General features: G+C 39.7%; 1 protein-coding gene across 1 annotated transcript; it reads left to right on the top strand.

The window, feature by feature from the left end:
- The first annotated feature begins 20,784 nt into the window (after window positions 1–20,784).
- LOC107808034 (cathecol O-methyltransferase 1-like) lies at window positions 20,785–26,297 on the top strand. The gene is made up of 4 exons (XM_016632514.2): window positions 20,785–21,392; window positions 23,824–24,134; window positions 25,430–25,494; window positions 25,903–26,297. Exons 1-4 carry the CDS (start codon window positions 20,977–20,979, stop codon window positions 26,197–26,199), a joined length of 1,089 nt encoding a protein of 362 aa, XP_016488000.1. The 5' UTR covers window positions 20,785–20,976; the 3' UTR covers window positions 26,200–26,297.
- The last annotated feature ends 305 nt before the right edge of the window (window positions 26,298–26,602 follow it).

The raw sequence follows: 26,602 nt of genomic DNA, 5'->3' as shown, positions 1-26,602 counted from the left end.
AAAAATGAATTTTTGAAAGAAATTATTTTCTGAAATTTGATATGAAAATTTGAAATGAAAAGGAGTTAGAAAATATAGGTATCGGGTTCGTATTTTGGTTCCGACCCCCGGTACAAGTCTTAAATATGTGTTAAGCACTATCTGTAAAGTTTGGCTAAAAACGGACGTCATATGACGTGTTTCGAACTTAAAATGGAGAATTTGAGTTATGAAAGTTGAAGAAAGAAAATCATGTGTTTGAGGCTTGATCCTATGTATATGATGTTATTTTGGCAATTTGATCGCACGAGTAAGTCCGTAAGATGTTTTTAAGGTTGTGTGCATGTTTGGTTTGGAGCCCCGAGGGCTCGGGTGAGTTTTGAATGGGGCCCGGGAGGTCTTGGACTTAAGAAAATGCAGGTTCAGGTGTTGCAGACACCAGCGCGGCCGCAGTCATTTTCGCGCGGTCCGCGCTAGAGCCGTGCGGCCGCGATGCATTTTTGTGCGGTTCGCGTGGCTGAGTCTGAGGGCTAGGGTTTCAGGTTAACCAGTGCGGCTGCGCACCAAAACAGTGCGGTCCGCGCTGGAAGGGGTCAGAGAAGCCCCACTTTTCTCCCACTCGGCGCGGCCGCAACACATTTTTGTGCGGCCCGCGCCAAGTCCTCAGAAAGGTATACAAGTTCAGAAAATCTCAATCATTTTTTTCACTTTTCAAAAACCCAAAACCTAAGAGGCGATTTTCCAAACAACTTTTTTTCTCCAAAACGATTGGTAAGTGATTTCTAACTTAATTTCTTTATTCCTTAACATCTTTTAACATAATTTCAACTTCAAATCAAAGATTTTCATGGGGAAAATTGGGTGTTTTGGGTAGAACCTAGGTTTTCTAAAAATTGAGAAGTTGGACCTCAATTTGGGGTCCGATTTAAAAACAAATCATATATTGGGATTCATGGGGGAATGGGTAACCGGATTTTGGTCCGAACCTCGAGTTTCGACCACGTGGGTCCGGGGGTATTTTTGACCTTTTTGGGAAAAACCTTGAAAAATCTATTTTCATGCATTGGGGATTATTCATTTAGTAATTATTAATGTGATTAAGTAACTTATGACTAGATTCGAGCGGATTGGTGGTGGAATCAAGAGGTAAAGCTATACTAGAAGCGTGTTTGTTCTAACTTTGGCTTGAGGGAATAGGATTAGGATGATATTTGCTACTTCCGAATGTGGAGTACGGTGTATAGGCATGGTGACGGTTATCTATGCACCGAAGTCTAGCATGACTGTGAGTCTTGGTTGCTTTTAATTCGAATAATGTGACACAAGCTCCTTATTTATTTGATGAGTTTCATATAATGTGAATGGTTGAGGTAAAATTTTGATTGGTGTACTTTTGGAGCGTTAGCTTGAACATGAATGTTTTAGTTGAGGAAAAATGGATTTAAAAAGGAGAATGTGTTGTGAATACTCCCTTGCCGGGATGTGTAGACTGATATATATACTCTCCCTTGTCGGGATATTTTGGGCTGTTAGCTGTACCCTTGCCGGGTTAAAGGTATTGAGTTGTTATTCTCCCCTGAAGGGGTCTACTATATGAAGTCAGATATTATGAACTATAATATGGGATCGTGTGGCACGCCGTCCACTTATATATGATATTATGGGATCGTGTGGCACGCCGTCCACTTATATATGATATTATGGGATCGTGTGGCACGCCGTCCACTTATATATGATATTATGGGATCGTGTGGCACGCCGTCCACTTATATATGATATTATGGGATCGTGTGGCACGCCGTCCACTTATATATGATATTATGGGATCGTGTGGCATGCCGTCCACTTATATATGATATTATGGGATCGTGTGGCACGCCGTCCACTTATATATGATATTATGGGATCGTGTGGCACGCCGTCCACTTATATATGATATTATGGGATCGTGTGGCACGCCGTCCACTTATATATGATATTATGGGATCGTGTGGCACGCCGTCCACTTATATATGATATTATGGGATCGTGTGGCACGCCGTCCGGAGTTTCTTCTATTTATTTCCGATATTTCATTTTTATCTGTTACTCCCCGATAGCATGTCCCCTCCCAGTTTTACTTGGTATTATCTTGTTATTGTTTTCTTGCACTTGTTGTATATATATCTGTACAGGTTAATTGTGGTAGGTACTGTCTAGCCTCGTCACTACTTCGCCGGGGTTAGGCCAGACACTTACCAGCACATGGGGTAGGTTGTGCTGATGCTACACTCTGTGCATTTTTGGTGCATAGATCAGGGAGCAACTTACGGACCGCAACAGTAGGACTTCTGGGAGCTATCTTCAGTCCAGGGACTCTCGAGGTAGCCTAGCTGGCATTCGCAGGCCGAAGTCCCTTTCCATGTTTTTTATTTTTTTATCTTGTATCAGACAAACATGATGTATTTTCCCTTCAGACATTGATTGTAGTATTCTGTAGTAGTCCGTGAGCTAGTGACACCAGACTCTGGGTAGCATTTTGGTTCAAACTTCCGCACTTTTGGTTTTCAGTTGCTTTAGATTTAAAGTCTTCCGCTTAGATTTTGTCTCGTTTATTATATTGTTTGAAAGAAAGCAGGAAAGGTGTTTTAAATATTTGGCTTGCCTAGCTCCGATAGTAGGCGCCATCACGACACCCGATGGTGGGAAATCCGGGTCGTGACAAACCTCCATAGTAAAATACATGTAGGAATGAAAGAAACAAAATATAGTTACAAATACAAACATTTATTTTTCTTACTGTTTCTCAAAGGATAGTATAAGACGCCGAAAAATGATAATGTTACTATAAGTTGTTTAGGGTTATTGCACCCAGAGTCAAATCTCAACGAAAAAAAAACAAATATTAAGTAATAGGAGGTAGGTGGTAATAAGTACCGAGTAAATTAATTAAGGTGTGCATAAGTTATATACTGTATAGATTATTTTTTGAGTTGGTGTATTTAATGGAAAATGAAAAGAATATGAACATTTGATTCTCAATATCTCTTGTGTCACTGTCAACCTGCTTCACACAAAAAATTTCAGCAATTAGCTGGATTAGATTGTTCAGTTTAATTAATAATTGTTGATAAATTGATCCAATTGGATAAAACTAGCTTTAACAGCTAGGCCAGACTTAAATTTTTTAAATATTTGACAAAGTTATGGACAATCTATAGTGTCACAAAGTTTCTTAGCCTGTGGCTTTTGGTTCAGAATAAAGAAAAAGATCAACATTTTGTGAAGATTAATCTAAGCAGAATTTCACTGTATCTAGAAGGAAATTGAAAAAAATAATATTCTATTTCACTATGATGTTAGGTGCAACAACTCCATATATCATCTCAATGAAAAATCAGACTAAAAAGAAAACGAAAAGGAGATTTCAAGATTTGATTGAGAAGATAATATATTATCTTTTTGTAATTCCAAACAAAGATTTAAAAAAAATCTGATCAATGATGGCTCTTGCGCTTTCAGGATAAGATTGAAGTTTCCCCACAACCAGGGTCTTAGGATTTGACAGTCGCGTAGAACCATGACATTAATATAAATTTGTCACTGCCTGTAATGATCGATACAGACCCAATGCTAATATTTGACTATTTCTTAAAAATATTTGTAAGTATTCATGGAGTTTTTGACGAATTTTCCGGTGACGGTAACCCCTCTACCTGTAGTATGCGTTCACCTCTACCAATAATATAGAGACAATTTATTTACTCTTATCGTCAGAAAGAGTGTTTTACTTTCTTAGTGAATCTACTCAGTATAGAGTTAAACCAGTCAGATCAATAGGTGTTGAATACTAAATAGTTAAGAAAACAGTAGTGAGTTTAGCTGTCAAATAATTAGTTCTTCTTTTTCTTGTTTTCACATTAGAAATCAAGATAAAACAGAAGCATTTTGTATTTATTTTAACAGTGAATGAACTAATTATATGTTTATATGCTGGTTAGGTGAAGTAAAGCATGTTATATGAGGAAAGTATGAAGAAAATGTGCCAATTGTCGTGCACAGCAAAGCAGCCAGCACAAGCAAAGTCGCACTTTTTAAGTGGCTATAAGTCCACCTTCTAGTGGACCTCGTGTTCACTAACTTTTACCAAAAAGGCAATAATTTGCAATTTAAAAAGAAAAAAAGAAGGAAGAAACCTAGACAGACTTCGACACACCACCAACTCACACAGGAAGCAACAATGCAACTCACAAAAGCAAACGAAGAGACACAATATTGGGTTCTAATCAAACGCGTATTTAGATTTGGGTTCCATCTTTAAACTTTTTAGCATTTAAACTCATTATATTCATATAATTATAGGTTTAATTTATTATTTATTGTAATTTTAAAAAAAAATTATACATAAGTTTATGTAGTTATGTTCTATGTCAAAAATATTAGGTTCAAATAAACTTAGTTCCCGAATGCTATATCCGCCTTTGGGGTTCTTAATACTGTTCTTCTGTCATCCATGCTCTAAATGCATCTTCATTCCATTTTATCGGATGTCTCCGGCGGGACAACTCCAAATGTTTAATGCCAGGTCTGTTCAGAGAAGGGTGTTAACCGGGATGGATTTATAGCAAAGGTTACGGGTTCCCGTGAACCCAGTTACTTTTGTATAGACCCTATATTTGTACTAAAAAATTCATTAAAAGTATAAGAATATTTAGATTGGAACCCAGTTAATTGGTTCAGTTATCATGTAGATTAAATTGAGATTGTTATAAGAACCCATAAACTTAAAATTCTGGATCCGCCTCTGGGTGTTAAGCTTTTGTCCTAAGTTAATGGAATAGATAAGTGTTGTTTATTATATGGTTTTAAACAATTCTCACCTCACAAGCGGAGCTCACCAATAGCACTGGAAGATAGGGAACACTACTAGAATTCCGGAAAAAAGCGACCAAACTTTAGCGACCAAAGTTGGTCTGTCAAGAAAAGCGACCAAAGTTGGTCGCTAAATTGGCGAAAATAATAAAATAATTATTTGATATACATTAGCGGCCAAGGTTGGTCGCTACTTGGTCGCTAATTTCGTCAAAATATTGACCGAACTGGTCAGACTTGCTTGGTCAAAGGTATACTGAGATTAGCGACCAACGTTGGTCGCTACAGGGGGACCCACTTATAAAATTATAATAATTATAATATTATTTAAAAAAATATAAAATATAAATAAATATAACTTAAATTAGCGACCAAAGTTGGTCGCTAATTAAGGGGTAAGCAGATAGCGACCAACTTTGGTCGCTAAAATGGGACCCAATTATAAAATTTTAATAATTATATTTTTATTTAAAAAAAATTATAAAATATAAAAAAATATAATTCAAATTTAGCGACCAAAGTTGGTCGCTTACGAAAATAGAGACCAACTTTGGTCGCTAATCTGGGATCGAGTTCTAACGTTTAACAATTATATTATTATTTTAAATATTATATAAAATATAAATAAATTTGATTTAAATTTAGCGACCAACTTTGGTCGCTAATTTAAATTTATGTATATTTAGCGACCAAAGTTGGTCTCTTTTCAGGTCAACAATGGTCAAAATTAAAAATCACTTTTGTATTTACTATCTAAATAATATAAATGTAACCCATTAACACTTTTGTAATACAAAGGATGAATAGACTAAAATATACTCTAACATGCTATATATGCAGTTAAGCAGTACTACGAAGCGTGCGTGTCTCTCTCTCTCTCTCTCTCTCTCTCTCTCTCTCTCTATATATATATATATATATATATATATATATATATATATATATATATATATATATATATATATATATATAAAGTGCTCGGAACACGGGGATGGGTTCTTTTAGGTATTGATACACTTGTAAATTGATTCATCGACTTATAACCTACTCATATGCATATTAGCTAATGCACTCATACTTAGTGCATAGTATAGTATAATTGTCACGACCCCAACCCCGGTCGCGATGGCGCCCAACACACTGTTAGGCAAGCCTGACCAACTAACAACCTCGACCCATTTCTTATACAATTCATTATTAGCTAACACAGTTAAATTACCAATTTATCATAATAAAAGTTTAGGACAACGAGTCAAATATGCGGAAATTCAGATGATAATACCAGTACATAACCCATACAGATCTGGTGTCACAAGTCTCGATCCTCTAGCACAAGTTTAACAGCTTAATACATAATCAGTTTAGGAAATGCGGATAAAACGAAAGGATAGACGGGAGAGATCCGGGGTGCGGACGCCGTGGAGCTACCTTGATGCTCCCGAATATGAACTGATCGACTAAATATCCTCACTCAGCCTCTGGAACACCTGGATCTGCACGCAAGGTGCAGGGAGTAATATGAGTACTCCGACTCAGTGAGTAATAAGCATAAATAATGATAGAGAATAAGAAATCACGGAAATTACAGAGTAATCTATAATGCGGCAGTTTAAACAAGTAATATGAAAGCAATAAACCAGTGGAAATGAAATATGGAGATGCTACAACAAATAAGCAGTTAAGTGACAGACATATAACGAAAATCAACACATAGAATGGTATCTTATAGTACCCGTTGCGGCGTGTAGCCCGATCCGTATATTTATCGTCGACGGCGCTCACTGGGGGTGTGCAGACTCCAGGAGGGGCCCCTTACGGCCCAAGCGCAATATCAAGCCATCTTGTGGCATCAACTAGGCCCTCGACCTCATATCAATATCAACATAATACTGCTGCGGCGCACAACCCGATCCCATAGTATCCTCACATCTGGCCCTTGGCCATACTCAGTCCAAAAATCATATAAGCCTCTCGGGCATTTTGTAAAACAATAGTTCTCACCCCAAAACATCATTTAATATATCTTTTTAGTTTCAAAAATCGAGTAAAAGTGGCTGAGTTGTAAAACAGTGGAAAACCGTATGACTGAGTTCAAGTAGTAAGTCTAAACAGTGAGGAAATAGTGATAAAACTCTCCGGAGGGTTCAAATAGTTGGCACGAAGCCCAAATATGGCAATCAATCCAAATAATGAGGATAACAAATAAGCTTTAATTAAATACGCGGTAAAAACGTCACTCAGGACGGACCAAGTCACAATCCCCAATAGTAAACGACCCCACGCTCATCATCAAGCGCGTGACTCACCTCAATATAGCACTACGATGTGCAAATCCAGGGTTTCAAACCCTCAGGACATCATTTACATTCATTACTCACCTCGAACTGGCTAAAGCTCTAGCTCACTATGCCCTTGCCTCTCAAATCAACCTCCTCGTGCATCGAATCTGACCAAAACCAGAACGAATACGTCACAATATGCTAAGGAAACAAAGCCCAAGCGAAAACAATCGAAAAATGTCAAAAATCTCGAAATTGGCAAAACCCGAGCCCCAGGCCCACTTCTCGAAACCCAGAAATTTTTACATCATTAGATTCCTTATCTCCCCACGAGTTCATACATATCAAAAACACCAGAATCGGAGTTCAATTGACCCCTCAAATCCTTAATTTAACCCCTCTTAAACTCAAGCCCTCTTAAACTCAAGCCCTCTTAAACTCAAGCCCTAAACCTCCATTTTTAGTCCATTAATTCCTTAAATTCCAGTCCTAATTCATGAAATACAACCATAGAAGTGTGTTTTAAGTCCAAAATCCTTAATTTATCGAAGTTCCCTTGAAATCTCTCTTCAAAATCGCCCATAAACTCTAAGTCCGAAGTTAAAAATGGTTAAACCCTTTAAAAATCGCGAAGAAGAGACATATATACATTCTGCCCAGGGGTTTTCGCATCTGCGACCCCTTTACCGTACTTGCGGTACCGCATTTGCGGTCCAACCAACCGCTTCTACTATTTCTCATTAAAATTCCAAAAGTCGCTTCTGCGACTGGACTTCCGTATCTGCGGCTTCGCAGATGCGGCTACCTCGACCGCTTCTGCGGAAACTACTCCCCAGCCCAAACTTCGCATCTGCGGCTTTTCCCCTCGCACATGCGGCACCGCACCTGCGGTTCCCAAGTCGCAGGTGCGAAAACACCAGAAGCAGCACACTTTCTGCAATCATTCAAGTTCAAATCTTCCCGTTAACCATCCGAAATCACCCCGAGGCCCCCGGGACCTCAACCAAAAACACCAATATGACCCAATACCTTATTCAAACTTGTTCCAATCATCAAAACACCTCAAACAACACCAAATCTACTAAATCACATCAAATTCAAGCCTAATTTTCTAAAATCTTTCGAAATACGTTTTCGATCAAAAACCCAACCAAAACACGTCTGAATGACCTGAAATTTTGCACACACATTCCAAATGACATAACGAAGCTATTGCAACTCTCGAAATTCCATTCCGACCCTCGGAACAAAATCTCACCTACCAACCAGAAATCGCCAAAATACTAACTTCGCCAATTCAAGCCTAATTCTACACCGGACCTCCAAAACCAATTCCGATCACACTCCTAAGTCATAAATCACCTGCCGAAGCTAACTGAACCATCGAAACTCACATCCGAGCCCTCTAACTCATAAGTCAACATCCAGTTGACTTTTCCAACTTAAGCCTTCTTAAAAGAGACTAAGTGTCTCATTTCTTACCAAAATCACACCAAACGCAAACCAATCAACTCGACCACATAAAACACGGATAACGAAGCATAAAGAAGCAGAAATAGGGAAAACGGAACGGTAACTCATGAGACGACTGGCCGAGTCGTCACATCCTCCTGAACTTAAACAAACGTTCGTCCTCAAACGAGTCAAGAAACATACCTGAAGCCTCAAATAGGTGAGGATATCTGCTCCGCATCTCCCGCTCGGTCTCCCAGGTAGCCTTCTCCACGGGCCGACCTCTCCACTGTACCTTCACTGAAGCTATATCCTTTGATCTTAACTTTCGAACCTGACGACCCAAAATAGCTACTGGCTCCACATCAAAGGTCAAATCATCATCCAACTGAATCGTGCTGAAGTCCAAAACATGAGACGGGTCCCCAACATACTTCCGGAGCATAGAAACATGAAATTCCGGATGCACACTCGACAAGCTGGGTGGCAAAGCAAGCATATAAGCCACCTCCCCAATCCTCCTAAGTACCTTAAAAGGCCCAATGAACCGCGGACTCAACTTCCCTTTATTTCCAAATCTCATAACATCCTTCATGGGCGAAACCTTCTGCAAGACCTTCTCAACAACCATGTAGGATACATCTCAAACCTTCTGGTCTGCATAACTCTTCTGACGCGACTGCGCTATACGAAGCCTCTCCTGAATCACTTTCACCTTCTCTATGGCATCTTGAACCAAATCTGTCCCCAATAACCTAGCCTCGCTGGGCTCGAACCAACCAACTGGAGATCTACACCGCCTCCCATACAAAGCCTTATACGGAGCCATTTGAATACTCGACTGGTAGCTATTGTTGTAGGCAAACTCTACAAGTGGTAGAAACTTAATGAACCTCCGAAATCAATAACACAAGCACGCAACATGTCCTCCAATATCTGAATAGTATGCTCGGACTGCCCGTCCGTCTGAGGATGAAAAGCTGTGCTCAACTCCACCTAAGTACCCAATTCTCGCTGAACAGACTTCCAAAACTGGGAACTAAACTGAGTATCCCTATCTGAGATGATGGAAACCGGAACACCATGCAACCGAACAATCTCCCGGATATATATCTCTGCTAACCGCTCTGAAAAATAAGTAGTACACACAGAAATGAAGTGTACGGACTTGGTTAGCCGATCCACAATCACCTAAATATCATCAAACTTCTTCAAAGTCCGAGGAAGTCCAACCACAAAGTCCATAGTGATCCTCTTCCACTTCCACTTGGGAATAACCATCTGCTGAAGCAAGCCACCCGATCTCTGATGCTCATATTTCACCTGTTGACAATTGAGACACCGAGCTATAAATCCCACAATATCTTTCTTCATTCTTTTCCACCAATAGTGCTGTCTCAAATCAAGATACATATTCGTGGCACCCGGATAAATGGAATACTGCGAGTTATGGGACTCCTCCAGAATTAACTCTCTAAGCCCATCCACATTGGGCACACAAATTCGGCCCTGCATCCTCAACACACCATCATCACTGATGGTCACATCTCTGGAATCATCATGTTGAACTATATCCTTAAGGACAAGCAAATGCGGATCATCATACTGGCGCTCTCTGATGCGATCATATAAGGAAGACCGAGAAACCACACAAGCCAACACCCGACTGGGCTCTGAAATATCCAACCTCACGAACCGATTGGCCAAGGCCTGAACATCAAGTGCAAGGGGTTTCTCCCCAACTGGAATATACGCCAAAATCCCCACACTCACTACCTTTTGGCTCAAAGCATCGGTCACTACATTGGCCTTTCCCGGATGATACAGAATAGTAATATCATAATCCTTAAGCAACTCTAGCCATCTCTGCTGCCTCAAATTAAGATCCTTCTGCTTGAACAAATACTGAAGACTGCGATGATCAGTGAATACCTCACAAGATATGCCATACAAGTAATGCCTCCAAGTCTTCATTGCATGAACTATGGCAGCCAATTCCAAATCATGAACATGGTAGTTATTCTCATAGGGCTTCAACTGACAAGAAGCATAAGCAATAACTCTACCCTCCTGCATCAATACACAACCAATCCCAACTCTAGAAGCATCACAATATACAGTATATGAACCTGAAGCTAATGGCAAAACCAATACTGGAGCTATGGTCAAAGCTGTCTTGAGCTTTTGAAAGCTCTCTTCACCCTCGTCCGACCATACAAATGGAGAACCCTTCTGAGTCAACTTGGTCAAGGGCGATGCAATGGATGAGAATCCTTGAACAAACCGGCAATAATAGCATGCCAAACCAAGAAAGCTACGAATCTCTGTGGCTGAGGACGGTCTAGGCCAACTCTGAACCGCCTCTATCTTCTTCGGATCAACCTGAATACCCTCGCTGGACACCACGTGTCCCAAGAAAGCCACTAAACTGAGCCAAAACTCACACTTGGAGAATTTTGCATAAAGCTTCTCCTCCCTCAATCTCTGCAATACAACTTGCAAATGCTCCGCGTGCTCCTCCTGACTACGTGAGTACACCAGAATATCATCAATGAATACAATAACGAACGAATCCAGATAAGGTTGAAATACACTAGTCATCAAATGCATGAACGCTGCTGGGGCATTGGTCAGCCCGAAAGACATGACAAGAAACTCATAGTAACCATATCTAGTCCTGAAAGCAGTCTTAAGAATATCTGAATCCCTGATCTTCAACTAGTGATAGCCCGAACGGAGATCAATCTTAGAGAACACCCTCGCTCACTGAAGCTGGTCAAATAAATCGTCAATGCGAGGCAAATGATACTTGTTCTTAATTGTTACCTTGTTCAATTGCCTGTAATCAATGCACATTCTCATTGTGCCATCCTTCTTCTTCACAAACAGAACCGGCGCACCCCACAGTGACACACTAGGCCGAATGAACCCCTTATCTAGGAGTTCTTGAAGCTGTTCCTTCAATTCTTTCAACTCTGCTAGTGCCATACGATACGGCGGAATAGAAATGGGCTGAGTGCCCGGCACCAGGTCAATACCAAAATCAATATCCTTGTCTGGTGGCATGCTTGGCAGGTCTGCAGAAAACACATCGGGAAAATCCCTCACAACAGAAACAGAATCAATACTAGGAGTCTCAGCTCCAACATCCCTCACAAACGCTAGATATGAAAGGCAACCCTTCCCAACCATACGCTGGGCCTCCAAAAAAGAGATCACTCTACTAGGAGCATAATCAATCAGCCACGCCACGCCACTCGATCTGCGGTACACCCGGCAAAGCCAAAGTGACTGTCTTAGCATGACAGTCTAGAATAGCATGACAAGGAGATAACCAATCCATGCCTAAAATAACATCAAAGTCCACCATGCTCAATAACAATAGATCAACTCGGATCTCCAAATCCCCAATAGTCACAACACATGACCGGTACACACGATCCACAACAACATTATCACCCACCGGGGTAGACACATGAACAAGTAAAGCAAGAAACTCCTGGGGCGTACCCAAATAATGAGCAAAATATGAGGACACATAAGAATAGGTGGAACCGGGATTAAAAAATACAGAGGCATCTTTGTGGCAGACTGAAACAATACCTGTAATGATAGCATTTGAAGCATTCCTGCCTGGAATAGCATAGAAACGAGCCTGACCATCGCCTGATCGACCTCCCCCTCTAGGGCGACTCCTGGCTGCCTGACCTCCACCCCTAGCTGGCTGGGCGGGTGGTGAAGTAACTGGAGCAGAAGTCGAGGGCTGACCCCTCTGTTGAGACTGACCATCACAAAGTCGAGGGCACTGCCTCCTCATATGTCCAAACTCTCCGCACTCATAACAACTACCCAGTGCTGGAGATGGGGACTGAAGGGAGCCCCTCGCACCGGAGTGACTAGCAAATGCACTCGGCGTAGAAGAACCCTGAGCTAATGGGGCATGAGATGAACTCTAATCTAGGAGGGCACTGAATGAAGGCTGGCCCTGCTGAGACCCATGATGACCACGACCTGAAGATGCCCCACGATACTCTGGACGGGCTGACTGAGCAGGCCTGAAAGAACGACCTCTACCATACTGGAACTGGCCCCTCGAAGGAACACCACTGTAACTGCCCGATCCTCGAGGCCTCTTGGCCTCCCTCTCCTCTCACTCCCGACGGCGAACCGTCTTAATCTCACGAGCAATATCAACCACCTCCTCGAACGTAGCACCCAATACTCTCTCTAGTCATTTGAATACGGAGATGGTAGTTAAGGCCATCCACAAATCTCCTGATCCTCTCACGATCTAATGGAATCATCCAAATGGCATGACGAGCCAACTCATAAAACCTCATCTCATACTGGGTCACGGTCATATTCCCCTGTGTCAACCACTCAAATTGCCTACGTAGCTCCTTTCTGCGGGACTGCGGTACATACTTCTCCAAGAAGAGAGTGGAGAACTGTTGCCATGAAAGAAGTGCTGCACCGACAGGCCTACGCCTCTCAAAATCCTCATACCAAGTAAAGGCAGCTCCCGAGAATTGAAAGGTGGTAAATGCCACACCACTAGACTCAAGAATCCCTGCTGTACGGAGCATCCGCTGACACTTGTCAAGAAAACCCTGGGCATCCTCGCCCTCAGCGCCACTGAACGATGGAGGCTAGAGCCTACCAAACCTCTCATGATGACGCTGCTCATCATCCGGCATGGCTGGTACTACGAACTCCTGAACTGGCGCAACCGGCTGAGCTGGAGGTGCCCCCGGCGTCTGTAGTCCCTGCACTACCTGCTCAGGTATGCAGCAGGGGTCTGATTGCCTCCCCCGGCCGTGAAGTAGCTGCTTCAGTAGTGGCTGAAACTTCCTGAGCCAGGCCAGTGCAAACCGATAAGATCTGTGCCAAGGCCTCCTGAAGACCCGGAAGCACGATGGGCACAGCTGGCGCCTGAACTGGTGCTGCTAGAGCCTAATCAAAAGCTGGGGCAGTTGGTGGATCAACAAGTGCTTCCCTCACTGCTTTGTCTCTGCCACGTCCACGACCATGTCCACGGCCTCTGGTGGCCCTAGTGGGTGGCACTAGTGGTCGTCCACCTCGTCCGGTAGCTCGCGTCCTCACCATCTGTGAGAGAATAGAATGACAAAAGTTTAGTTCTCGAATCAACAAAGTCGCACGACAGAATTTCAAGGATATAAAGTCTTTCCTAAAGGTTGTGCAGCCTCTCGAGGATAAATATAGACGTCTCCATACCGATCTGCGAGACTCTATAAAACCGGCTCATGACTTGCGAGACCTATGTAACCTAGGCTCTGATACCAACTTGTCACGACCCCAACCCCGATCGTGATGGCACCCAATACACTGCTAGGCAAGCCTGACCAACTAACAACCTCGACCCATTTCTTATACAATTCATTATTAGCTAACACAGTTAAATTGCCAATTTATCATAATAAAAGTTTAGGACAACGAGTCAAATATGCGGAAATTCAAATGATAATACCACTACATAACCCATATAGATCTGGTGTCACAAGTCTCGAGCCTCTAGCACAAGTTTAACAACCTAATACATAATCAGTTTAGGAAATGCGGATAAAACGAAAGGATATAAGGGAGAGATCCGGGCTGCGGACACCGTGCAGCTACCTCGATGCTCCCGGATATGAACTGATCGACTGAATATCCTCACTCAGCCTCTGGAACACTTGGATCTGCACGCAAGGTGCAGGGATTAATGTGAGTACTCCAACCCAGTGAGTAATAAGCATAAATAATGACTGAGAATAAGAAATCACGAAAATCACAGAGTAATCTATAATGCGGCAGTTTAAACAAGTAATATGAAAGCAATAAACCAATGGAAACAAAATATGGAGATGCTACAACAAATAAGCAGTTAAGTGACAGACATATAATGGAAATCAACACATAGTACCCTATAGTACCCTCTGCGGCGTGCAGCCCGATCCATATATTTATCATCGACGGTGCTCATTGGGGGTGTGTAGACTCCGGGAGGGGCCCTTACGGTCCAAGCGCAGTATCAAGCCATCTTGTGGCATCAAGTAGGCCCTCAGCCTCTTAGCAATATCAATATAATACTGCTGCGGCGCGCAACCCGATCCCATAGTATCCTCACATCTGGCCCTTGGCCATACTTAGTCCAAAAATCATATAAGCCTCTCGGGCATTTAGTAAAATAGTAATTCTCAGCCCAAAACATCATTTAATATATCTTTTTAGTTTCAAAAACCGAGTAAAAGTGGCTGAGTTGTAAAATAATGGAAAACGGTATGACTGAATTCAAGTAGTAAGTCTAAACAGTGAGGAAATAGTGATAAAACTTCCCGGAGGGTTCAAATAGTTGGCACGAAGCCCAAATATGGGAATCAATCCAAATAATGAGGATAACAAATAAGCTTTAATCAAATACGCGGTAAAAGCGTCACTCAGGACGGACCAAGTCACAATCCCCAATAGTAAACGACCCCACGCTCATCATCAAGCATGTGTCTCACCTCAATATAGCACTACGATGTGCAAATCCGGGGTTTCAAACCCTCAGGACATCATTTACATTTATTACTCACCTCGAACCGGCTAAAGCTCTAGCTCAATATGCCCTTGCCTCTCAAATCAGCCTCCTCGTGCGTCGAATCTGACCAAAACCTGAATGAATACGTCACAATATGCTAAGGGAACAAAGACCAAGCGAAAACAATCGAAAAATGTCAAAAATCTCGAAATTGGCAAAACCCGAGCCCCAGGCCCACTTCTCGAAACTTAGAAATTTTTACATCATTAGATTCCTTATCTCCCCACGAGTTCATACATATCAAAAACACCAGAATCGGAGTTCAATTGACCCCTCAAATCCTTAATTTAAGCCCTCTTAAACTCAAGCTCTAAACCTCCATTTTTAGTCCATTAATTCCTTAAATTTCAGTCCTAATTCATGAAATACCACCATACAAGTGTGTTTTATGTCCAAAATCCTTACCTTATCGAAGTTCCCTTGAAATCTCTCTTCAAAATCGCCCAAAAACTCTAAGTCCGAAGTTAAAAATGGTTAAACCCTTTAAAAATAGCGAAGAAGAGACATATATACATTCTGCCCAGGGGTTTTCGCATCTGCGACCCCTTTACCGCACCTGCGGTACCGCATTTGCGGGCCAACCAACCGCTTCTGCGGTTTCTCATTAAAACCTCCTCCACACGGGTTTGAACAACTTCAGCCACCAACTTTAGCTATCCGCCCTCCTTCATGCCTAATACATGGGCACACAACAACCCTATCTATGGAGGAGCTCAACACTCTGATGGGGCAACTCTGTCAAATGATGCATTTTTTCCACTGATGGACCTGAACATTCCTTTTCCATCTCTGGCCTTCACTATGTGGCCACAGGTGAACCAGCCTACCCCCACCACCAAACCAGTCCATAACCATGGATCAACTAATCAAGGAGAAGAACCAAACCCTAGATACCTCAAAGAGTCCAATGCAGGCCTAGAAAACATCTTGGGAAAACTAAGAGTCCCAAAAACAATAGTCCTCCTCATGCAAGAAGCCCAGGTGATCGAGTTCAAAGAGTTGTTCAGAGAAACGCTTATTGCACTCTACCCCATAAAGTTAGTAAGATGCAAACTAAATCTCCAAGTTCCTTCATCTCCAAGCTTAGGGAACTCGGTAATAGCAATAAGCCCTGTATTGGGAAGAGTGAAAACGACCCATTTGGGAAAGGGGAAGGCCCTCAAAAGGAAAGCCCCATCTCAAAACCCTTTACTGATGAGCTTCATAATATGGAATGCAAGAGGAGCCAACAGTGTTGTATTCCGCAGACACTATGCCTCCATGGTAAAGCTGCACAAGCCTGTTGTTCTTGTTCTCCTTATGGCTGACCATATGCCATTGACTACTGAGCTACAATTCACAACTCCATTCCAATCCCCTAGCATTGGGCAATCTGGAGGAATAATAGTCATGTGGAAGGATGACCTAGTGAAGTTTGAAGAGGTTTGTACAACACCCCAGGGTGTGCATGTCATGGTTAAGGTAACTCCTAATAATTCTAAACGACTTTTCTCTGCTATTTATGCTAGTAGCCACTCAAATGATAGATATAGTTTATGGCATTCCCTTGAGGACATGGCCTCTGTTTATAAAGGTAGCTGACTTGTAGGAGGTGACTTCAATGAAGTCCTAAAAGCCTGGGACAAATTTGGGGGCAACAACATTAGCAATAGTGGAAACAATCATTTTTGGAGTTATTTGAATCAATGTAGACTAGTTGACCTAGGTTTCAAGGGCTCAAAGTATACTTGGTCTAATAAAAGATACACTAACAAGCAAGACCTTATCCTAGAAAGGCTGAACAAGTGCTTTGCCACTGATGACTGTATTGAGTCATACCCAGAATCCTTTGTTACCTACCTCCACAGGATCCACTCTAACCACTGTCCTCTACTCCTAAGCATAACTAGTCAACAACACAGTGATCATAGTAGGCCCTTTAGTCTAGAGTCTATGTGTTGTGTCCACCCTGACTTCCCCACCATCGTTCAAAATAGCTTCAACTCTACTGATGATATGTTGGGAGACACCATCATTTTTAAGGCCAATGTGACCACCAGGAATAGGCTTGTGTTTGGCAACATCTTCCAAGAAGAAGCTCATTCTGGCTAGGCTGAATAGCATTCGAAAATCTAATGCCTACCCTTTCATCACCTTCCTTCAAAACCTAGAAGCTAATCTCCAAGATGAATTCTTAGCTATCCTAAAAACGAAGAGGATTTTTGGAAGATGAAAGCTAGAGTCAGCTGGTTATATGATAGAGATTCTAACACTAAGTTCTTCTACACAACCACCCTCAACAGAAGGAGGAGAAACATGATTCTTAGTTTAACAGATGAGGTAGGTAACTAGATCAAAGATCCTAAACTCATCAAGGAGACTACCGGGGACTACTTTAATAACATTTTTACCACATCCGATACCTCATCCACCTATAAGAGATGTTACAGTGAGGGAAACCCACTAGTCCTTACTGATAGCATGAGGGTGTCCGTTGACCAACCCCCTAGGTACTCTAAAATCAAGAAAGCCATGAACTTTCTCAAGCCTCTTAAGACTCCTAGGCCTGATGGGATATACCCTTTCTTCTACCAAAAATACTGGTCCATCCTCTCTACCCATTTTAAACAATTTTGCCAGAAGGTGTTCAACACCTCAACCATGCCCCCTGAAGTTAATAAGACCCTCCTGTGTTTGATTCCTAAATGCCAGAATGCTACTTTGCTAAAGAACTTTGGACCTATTGGACTGTGCAACACTATGTACAAACTTGTCATTAAAATAATACTCTCTTCGTTCTAATTTATGTGAACCTATTTGACTGGGCACAGAACTTAAGAAAACATAAAGACTTTTGGAATTTGTAGTCCTAAACAAGTCAAAAAAGGACCCAGAGTATTTGTGTGATTATAAAAGCTTTTCATTAAGGGTAGAATTGAAAGTTTAAGCTAAATTGTTATCAAATTTAAAAAAGGGTCATTCTTTTTGGAACAAACCAAAAAGGAAATAGGTTCACATAAACTGGAACAAATGGAGTAGTAAATAGGATCAAACCCTTCCTTCAGACCATTAATTGGCCATCTCAGGCTAGTTCCCTCTCTAACAGAAGGGTTGTTGACAATGCCATAATTGTTCAGGAATACATCACCCATTTCTAAATTGAAAGGGAAAAATGCCAACATGATCCTCAAGATAGACTTAGAAAAAGCCTTTGACAGACTTGAGTGGTCTTTCATCAGGGATTCCCACAGATTCTTCAAGTTCTCACTTAAATTGATCAACCTGATCCCCTCTTGCATCTCTACTAGCTCCATATCCATCCTGGTCAATGGGAGCCAAACTGAGCCTTTCAACTCTACCAGAGGTATCAGGCAGAGAGACCCAACCTCCCCTACCTATTCATTATCTGCATGGAAAGGCTATCAAGGAATATTGACCAGGCAATCCTAAGAAAGAACTAGCTTCCAATATCTCTCAACTGTTCTTTGCTGATGATCTCAGCCTATTTGGTAGAGCCAATAAAAAGAGCTATGAAGCAATCCTGGCTACCTTAGAGGAGTTTAATAGTGAATCCGGCCAAAAGGTCAACTTTCAATAATCAAAGGTTATTTTTTCAATCAACTGTCATAAGGATTGGACCAATACATGCAGCTCAACGCTAGGAATTAGGAAAAGCGGAGATTTTAGTAAATACCTAGGCTTCCCCATCTTCCATAAAAGTCCTACCAATAGAGATTTTCAATTTATTATTGACAGTATGATCACTAGGCTAGCTGGCTGGAAAACTGAAATGTTAAACATGGCCGGCCGTACAACTTTGGAAAAATCTAGCCTGGGGAGCATTCCCAGCCATGAGATGAGCTATATAAAGCTACCAGTAAATATCACCAACCAGATTGATAAAATTCAAAGGAACTTTATATGGGGAACAACTGTTGGAAAAAAAAGTTGCACATGATTAAATATGATACTATTACTAAGCCTAAGAACAGTGGGGGTCTGGGCCTTCAACAAGAACACATAAAAATAAAGCTAGCCTGACTAGTCTAGCTTGAAGACTCTACAGGAACACGGACACCCTGTGGGCTAGAGTACTGATTGGGAAGCACTGTAGTGGTAACTATCCTAGAACAAAACCTAAAACTAGGACTTGGCAGTGTATTCAGGAATGATGGAAGGTCTGTATTAAGGTCTCTAGAGTCAACTTTCTTATTGACAATTGGATCCCCAATATGCAAGCCCTCAACACAATCCTCCAGGGGCCTTGGCATAACTCTAACTTGGCCATTAAGATCAGCTACATCCTCAGCAATGATGAATGGAACTTTGATGCTATCCATTACCCCACTCCCAAGTACATTAAGTGTGTTATTCAATCCACATTTATCCCTATTTCTACCAACTCTGAGGATAAGCTCATCTGGAACCTCAATGGTAATGGGCTTTTCAGCTCCAAATCTATCTACAACCTAATTAGCTCTGAGATAAACTCCAACTCCAACCATGATGATACCTTCAGCTGGATTTGGAAGCTAAGGGTCCAAATAAAATTAAATTCTTCACCTGATGATGCAACATAACAGACTCCCCACTACTAAGAACTTAAACATCATATGCTTAAATGTTAGCCCAATATGTCATTTCTGCTCCTGGAGTGGAAGACATCAATCATATCTTCTTTGAATGCTCAAATGCAAGAGCATTCTAGCAGTCCATAACTATGGAGTATACTGACAAGACCTCTCATCCACACCTTGTATTCTCAATAATCCATTGGGAGGATACATGGCACAAGGTCAAGAAATAGCAGTTTAACAATGCTATCAACTGGAAATCCCTTCTACCATTCTGTTTTTGGAGCCTATGGCTCACAAGAAACAACAAACTTTTTGAGAAGAAAGAGAACTTTGCCCCTGTTAAACAAACCAATTCTAGAGCCCCAGAATACTACCATGTGGTGGTGCAACACAGGGATAAAGGTGAAACAACTGAAATTCACATCAATTGAGAGCCACCTTCTGCTGGCTTATACAAGCTTAACACTGATGGGGCTTCTTGCCCAAAATCAAGACTAGGAGGAATAAGGGGTATCATTAGGAATAGTCGGGGTGAATGGGTACTAGGATATATGAGAGGCTTATCACATACTACCGGCCTAGAGGCTGAACTCCAAGCTCTATGGCAGGGGCTTACACTAGCCCTCGAAAACAAACTCACACCTCTACAAATATGCACCGACTCTGAACAGGTTGTAAGAATGCTAAATGAGGGAAACCTGCATTATAACTCTATTATCTTTGACTGCAGGTCATTGATGGGGCAGCTGGGAACTCAGCATTAGGGCATGATTTTGGAGAACAAAATTAGGTGGCGGACCTCCTCGCAAAGGAAGGAGCAGGGTAAAAGGCTTTTGCTAGGACAAAAATTTTGACAGTTCCTCCGGTGTTTGTAAACAAGACACTGTGAGAAGACATCCTAGAAACTGTTTTTGTACGTAAAATCAGGGTGAACCCTCTTGTAATGCAAGACAATGTTAACGCAACAATAGGGAGCTGCAACTCCCAAACAATGATGTAACTATTTTTGTCATATTATAAATATCTAGTTAAAAAAAAAAACTAGACAAATTTCAACCATCAAACATGTCCAACATGCTACTGTGCAATCGAATAATAAACTAAAGAGAACCAGCCAGACTTCAACCAATATTCCCACCAAGAAACCAATTATGACAATTCTTAACCAAAGTCACAACTAACACTTATAAAAAGCACCAACTCCACTGTACATGATTTTGAAGCCTAACAAAAACACTCTAAAAGGAAAAGACTACTTGTCTCTAGATTTTCAGCTATGGAATCCTCAACCAAAAGCCAAATACCAACACAATCAGAAGAAGAACGTAATTGCACATATGCCATGCAGCTATTATCATCTTCAGTCCTCCCCTTTGTATTGAATTCAACAATACAATTGGAAGTTTTTGAGATATTAGCAAAAGCTAATGACACTAAACTTTCTGCTTCTCAAATTGTTTCTCAAATGCCAAACTGCAAGAATCCTATTGCTGCTACCATGTTAGATAGGATGCTTTATGTCTTGGCTAGTTACTCATTGTTTACTTGTTCCATTGTTGAGGAAGAAAATGGTGGATCGAAAAGAGTGTATGGTTTGTCACAAGTGGGAAAATTCTTTGTTAGAGATGAAGATGGTGCATCAATGGGGCCACTTTTGGCTTTGCTACAAGATAAAGTTTTCATTAACAGCTGGTAAGTTTTGTCCTACTGTTTATTCTTTTTTTCCACTAGCAGTATTGGCTGGTTGCCTTTTTCACAAGACAAGATTCTTGAGTTAGTTTATTACTTGTCGATTATGTTAGTCGTATGTGGTAGTGTTATTATTATCCATCTTATCCTTTTATCGGTCACTTTAATTAAAAAAAAAAAAAGAAAATTAACCTAAATAGCAGCCGTCAAACCGCTTAAACTTAAAATGGCCGAAGAATATATAATATATAAATAATTCAAGTATAATATGTATATAACTGTATATAATAAGTATATAGTCCATGTACACTAGTTAAAAAAGTAAATAATGAATATGATTGGCTATTCTTATAAAGATCCCTCAAAATTTTGTGAAAATAGCATGGCCTAGCTTGTTTTCGGATTAGTAATAGAAAAATAGCCAGCGTTTGCAAAGTCATTAAAAAATAGCCACTGTTTTGCTGAAACATGAAAAGTTCCAGCATAATATGTTGTATTATGGAGCTCCTACTTATAAAATTATGTTGGAACTCCAACACGAAAAATTCCAGCATAATATGCTCGATTATGGAGCTCCTCAATCTAAACTTCCCGCATATTATGTTAGAATTCCAGTACACTATGAAATTCCAATATATTATACTGTAATCTCATATGTAAAAAATTCGAACTTCAGCATCTCCATTTAAACTTCCCGCATATTATGTTGGAATTCTAGCACATTATAAAATTCCAGCATATTTTACTGGAATTTTATACGTAAAAAATTCGAACTCCAGCATATGCTGGATTTTTAAGGATGTTTTTGTTCAGATTATATCTTTACATGAAAAGGTGGCTAAAAATTTGATTATTTTTTAAATAGTGACTATTTTTAAATTACTAGCTGTAAATCTGGCTATTTCTCATTTTTTTTTCATTTACAAAATATTTGTCTTTTTAGGAAAATTAGGTATTGCTAATTTTCAGTTCCAACTTTATTACTCTAAGAATGCACATAGTCATTAATTATTGAATTAAGGAAAAGATAAATTTATTTAGTCAAATAACACTTATGATTAATATCATCAAATGATTTTAATGTGTGTCAAATTAAAACAATAAACAGATAGATGACAAGGAAGGCGTGATTGAGTATAATTTGCGATATATTCATGCCTTTTATACTTTAATTCCTTTTTTTTTGAATTTTGATTTATAAAATAGAAAGAAAAAAAAGATGTTGCTCATTACGCAGAAAATGACACAATTGAATTTTTTCTTGCTGTACCATTAGTTTATAATACCAATTAGCTCAAATTAGAGGAGTCAGGCTAATTGGATGTCCTGCATCAATTGGCTAAACGATAAAATATACTTCCCTAAGAATTTTTTAACCCTACATGCTACATCCACCCAATTATCAGAGCCAAGGGGTACAATGTAATTTCAAATATTGCTGGATGGTTAGGGTAAATTACCTTTAGAAAACAACGCAAAATTCATATATGGTCCATTTACTTGCCATCTAACAGAAATTTTATAATGTCTTACGCTATGGGTGAAGTTACGTATGTAAAACAGCTAAACTATTCGGGTCAATGGAAATCATTATTTGACTAGATTAAATTCTTATAATAAGATTGGACAGCCATGTTTTTTTAATAATGGTGGTATTTGTGTCAAATTATAAATACCTCGACTAATTTCAACGGATATCGGTTACCTCCCACCAGCACTTGTACGGAAGAAAAAAGCTTGGATAGCCATTTAACAAACTTAAGTGCCGGCCGGCTTGAGCTTATGTGCTGATCCTAGCTTGGAAAATAATTCTTCTTGAATAACAAGTGTCAAAAATGGCTCCCAACATATTTAAAAAGAAAATTAAGCCATTAGATATATACTTTCAAGATGAATGCTAAAAAAGAATTTTAAGTTACGGCACCAGAATAATGAAATGCATCTATATCTCAAAAGCTAATAATAATTTTTTCTCTCAACTTAACTAATTTGTTTTTACCTCATTTTATTAAATAACTTACTACTTGTAAACGATTTAGATAAATTAGATTCTTAAATGGACCTTAATTTAGCATAATCGTAGGTAGAATTGAGGAAATCTGCATACTAAATGCATCTAGCTAGCTAGTAGATGTTGGTATTATTGTTTTTAATTTTTATTCTCTAATGTCCTATAAACTTGTTTTTAATGCAAAAGGGGCACAACAAATAGTTCATATCTTTTTTTTTTTTTGGTTTCTCATTGGTACTCATATTAGGGCCCGACTAAATTCAGATTCACCGTAAATTCCACATTGTTGGGGAAAGGGGGCAGCGCTCCCAACAAAGACGACTCTATAACTAATGTTCGAATCCAAAGCTCTAGTTAAAGACGAAGGAGTACTTACTATATTGATAGATCATATCTGACTCTCTTTCTAATTTTGAATTACAGGTTTGAATTAAAAGATGCAGTTCTTGAAGGAGGAGTTCCATTTGACAGGGTACACGGTGTACATGCATTTGAATATCCAAAATCGGACCCCAAATTCAATGACGTTTTCAACAAGGCAATGATCAATCAGACAACTATAGTCATGAAAAAAGTACTTGAAAATTACAAAGGTTTTGACAACCTTAAAGCTTTGGTTGATGTTGGAGGTGGTCTTGGAGTTAACCTCAAGATGATTACATCTAAATACCCCACAATTAAGGGCACTAATTTTGATTTGCCACATGTTGTTCAACATGCCCCTTCCTATCCTGGTACTCTCTCGTTCTTGTTTTGTTATTTATTATTTACTTTGATCATCGAGTGGTCGGGTTATATTTATTCTAAAAAAAGTTTATTAAGGTTTTGAACTCCGTCAAAAAAGTGAGCCCTAAAGTAACAGTAAAGTTATCTTCGTGTAACTTGTAAGTCACGGGATTCAGGTTATGGAATCAGCCATTAATATTTGCATCACGGTAGGGTGTCTATATACGCCTTTTGGGCTGTGACCCTTCCTCGTATCCTGTGTGAACGCTGAATTTTTCATAAGCGGTGTCGATATTTAAAGTTGTTAACAAAGAAATAAATCACTATAATAACATTTTATATAAAGAACACAATTCAAGTACACTATTATGACTCTCTAGTTTTTTCAAATTTAAGGTTTAAAGGTTGTTCGAATAACCAGTTCTACAATGGTTTTAAATTGCTTATTGTCAATAATTATGTGCCAGCTCAAATGGTTTAATTTTTCCATTTTGGACAAGGAGTAAGGTTAAATCCATGTTCGCTACAATATTTTTCAAGAAGAAAAACCAAATTTATAAAAATAAAAGTGTCCTATTGAAATCGATATTATGTCCTCTTTGATAAATTTGAAGCGCTGAACCAGCAAGCCAAAGCCACTTTTTATGTTAAGTGGTGTTATTCCTTGTATATGTATTAATATTTGGATTTATATTATTCACAAATATATATTTAGTAAATTTTTCCGACTAAATGGAATCGGGTGACACCGCATCCTTTGTGCACGTAGCTGCCACCTATTGCTTTATGATTTTGCGTTGTAGAGTCTTGCACGTGACATCAGAGTCAATTTATTTAAGCTCGTTCTTGCACTTGTGAATTATATTATATAAAACCTACTTTTGAATTCTAAAATTTTGTTAGACTTGCTAAAGGGTGTTGGCTTATATTTGTACGACATGAGTTGTGTAAAACTTTTTAAAGGGTCTTGACAATTTAGATACTCTTGACTATTTTGCAATGTCCCCTTAAATATCACTACTCATTTTTCGTTACATACAATCTTCATGTCAAATTCTAACTTATTTTTAGATTACTCTTGTAATACAATCTTCATGTCAAATTCTAACTTATTTTTAGATTACTCTTGTAATACAGTCTTCATGTCAAATCCATGTCGATGATCTCGCAATATATACATGTTTATATATAATTTGCTAAACCTCATGAACAAAATGGTTGAGCTCTTCAAATTGTGATATATGATTTGCTTATATGTGCACTACCAATTATTTAAATTAAACTCGATTTCATAATATTGCAGGGGTGGAACATGTTGGAGGAGACATGTTTGAAAGTGTTCCAGAAGGAGATGCTATTTTTATGAAGGTATGTCCAAATCTTTGATGAGTCGAATAAGCTTAGCAGAAAAAGTAATAAATGACTTCTTGTTTTTCTGAAATTTCAAATAATTTTAAAAGAATTTCAGTTTGTCAAAATAACTAATATTTGGAAGTAGAGGCAATAATAAATAGAAGTTGCAAAACATACAAAATAATCTAATTTTATTAATTTGGAACCGGAAAAATAACTTTTATTTTATGATGGTGGTGTCCGAGCTTGCTTGCACTCACGTCGATCAATTTCAATGGGTACGTGCTACCTCTATCAGCACATGATATACCGTGTAACTCTGCCCATAGACTTTAGACAGATGGAAAGACGTCACCTAGTATTTTTTGTATTCGCTAGACTAACGTGCCAAAACGACTAATATTTCTATGTTTCTTAATGAAGTGGATTCTTCATGACTGGAGTGATAGTCACAACCTCAAGTTGCTAAAGAACTGCTACAAGGCTCTACCAGATAATGGAAAGGTGATTGTTGTTGAGGCCATTCTACCCGTGAAACCTGACACTGACACCGCTGTGGTTGGCATCTCGCAAGGTGATTTGATCATGATGGCTCAAAATCCTGGAGGCAAAGAGCGATCTGAACAAGAGTTTCAAGCCTTGGCTACCGAAGCCGGATTCAAAGGCGTTAACTTAATATGTTGTGTCTGTAACTTTTGGGTCATGGAATTCTGCAAGTAGATTTCTACTCTGGGTATCCATTTATGGCAATCCAGACTGGAATTGCAGCTTAGTCCAGATTGAACGTTTATATTCTTAATAATATTTCTATTTGTTTATCCGAAAAATAGTACAGTTGAATTTATATGTGATTTCTAGACAAGTGAATTAATTCGATCCTGAAATAATAGGATGATTGAAGAAATATACAACACTTAGCCTTGATATGAAGACGAAATAATAGAAATAAAGATTCTGGTAATGAAGCCTCCGAGCGCAACAGTGATAAGAACAATAATAAAGATAGAAAATAAGAAGATAAAACTGTATAGAGCTTTATGTAGATTGTAGTATTAGTTTGCCAGCAAAATTCCCCCTTACAATTGTTGACCCAAGTATAGGTGAAGTTTTGAAGACTGACAAA

This window comes from Nicotiana tabacum, chromosome 1 (assembly GCF_000715075.1).
Source record: "Nicotiana tabacum cultivar K326 chromosome 1, ASM71507v2, whole genome shotgun sequence".
Lineage (NCBI taxonomy): Eukaryota > Viridiplantae > Streptophyta > Magnoliopsida > Solanales > Solanaceae > Nicotiana > Nicotiana tabacum.
Note: the sequence above shows the minus strand (reverse complement) of the source record. Positions and strands in the feature narration are given on the sequence as shown.

What these genes read in the sequence shown, in the direction of transcription:
- LOC107808034 (XM_016632514.2), top strand. Translation starts at nt 20,977, where the DNA reads ATGGAATCCTCAACCAAAAGCCAAATACCAACACAATCAGAAGAAGAA. An exon ending in AAAGTTTTCATTAACAGCTG is followed by an intron (nt 21,393 to 23,823) that starts GTAAGTTTTGTC and finishes TTTGAATTACAG; the next exon opens with GTTTGAATTAAAAGATGCAG. An exon ending in ACATGCCCCTTCCTATCCTG is followed by an intron (nt 24,135 to 25,429) that starts GTACTCTCTCGT and finishes ATAATATTGCAG; the next exon opens with GGGTGGAACATGTTGGAGGA.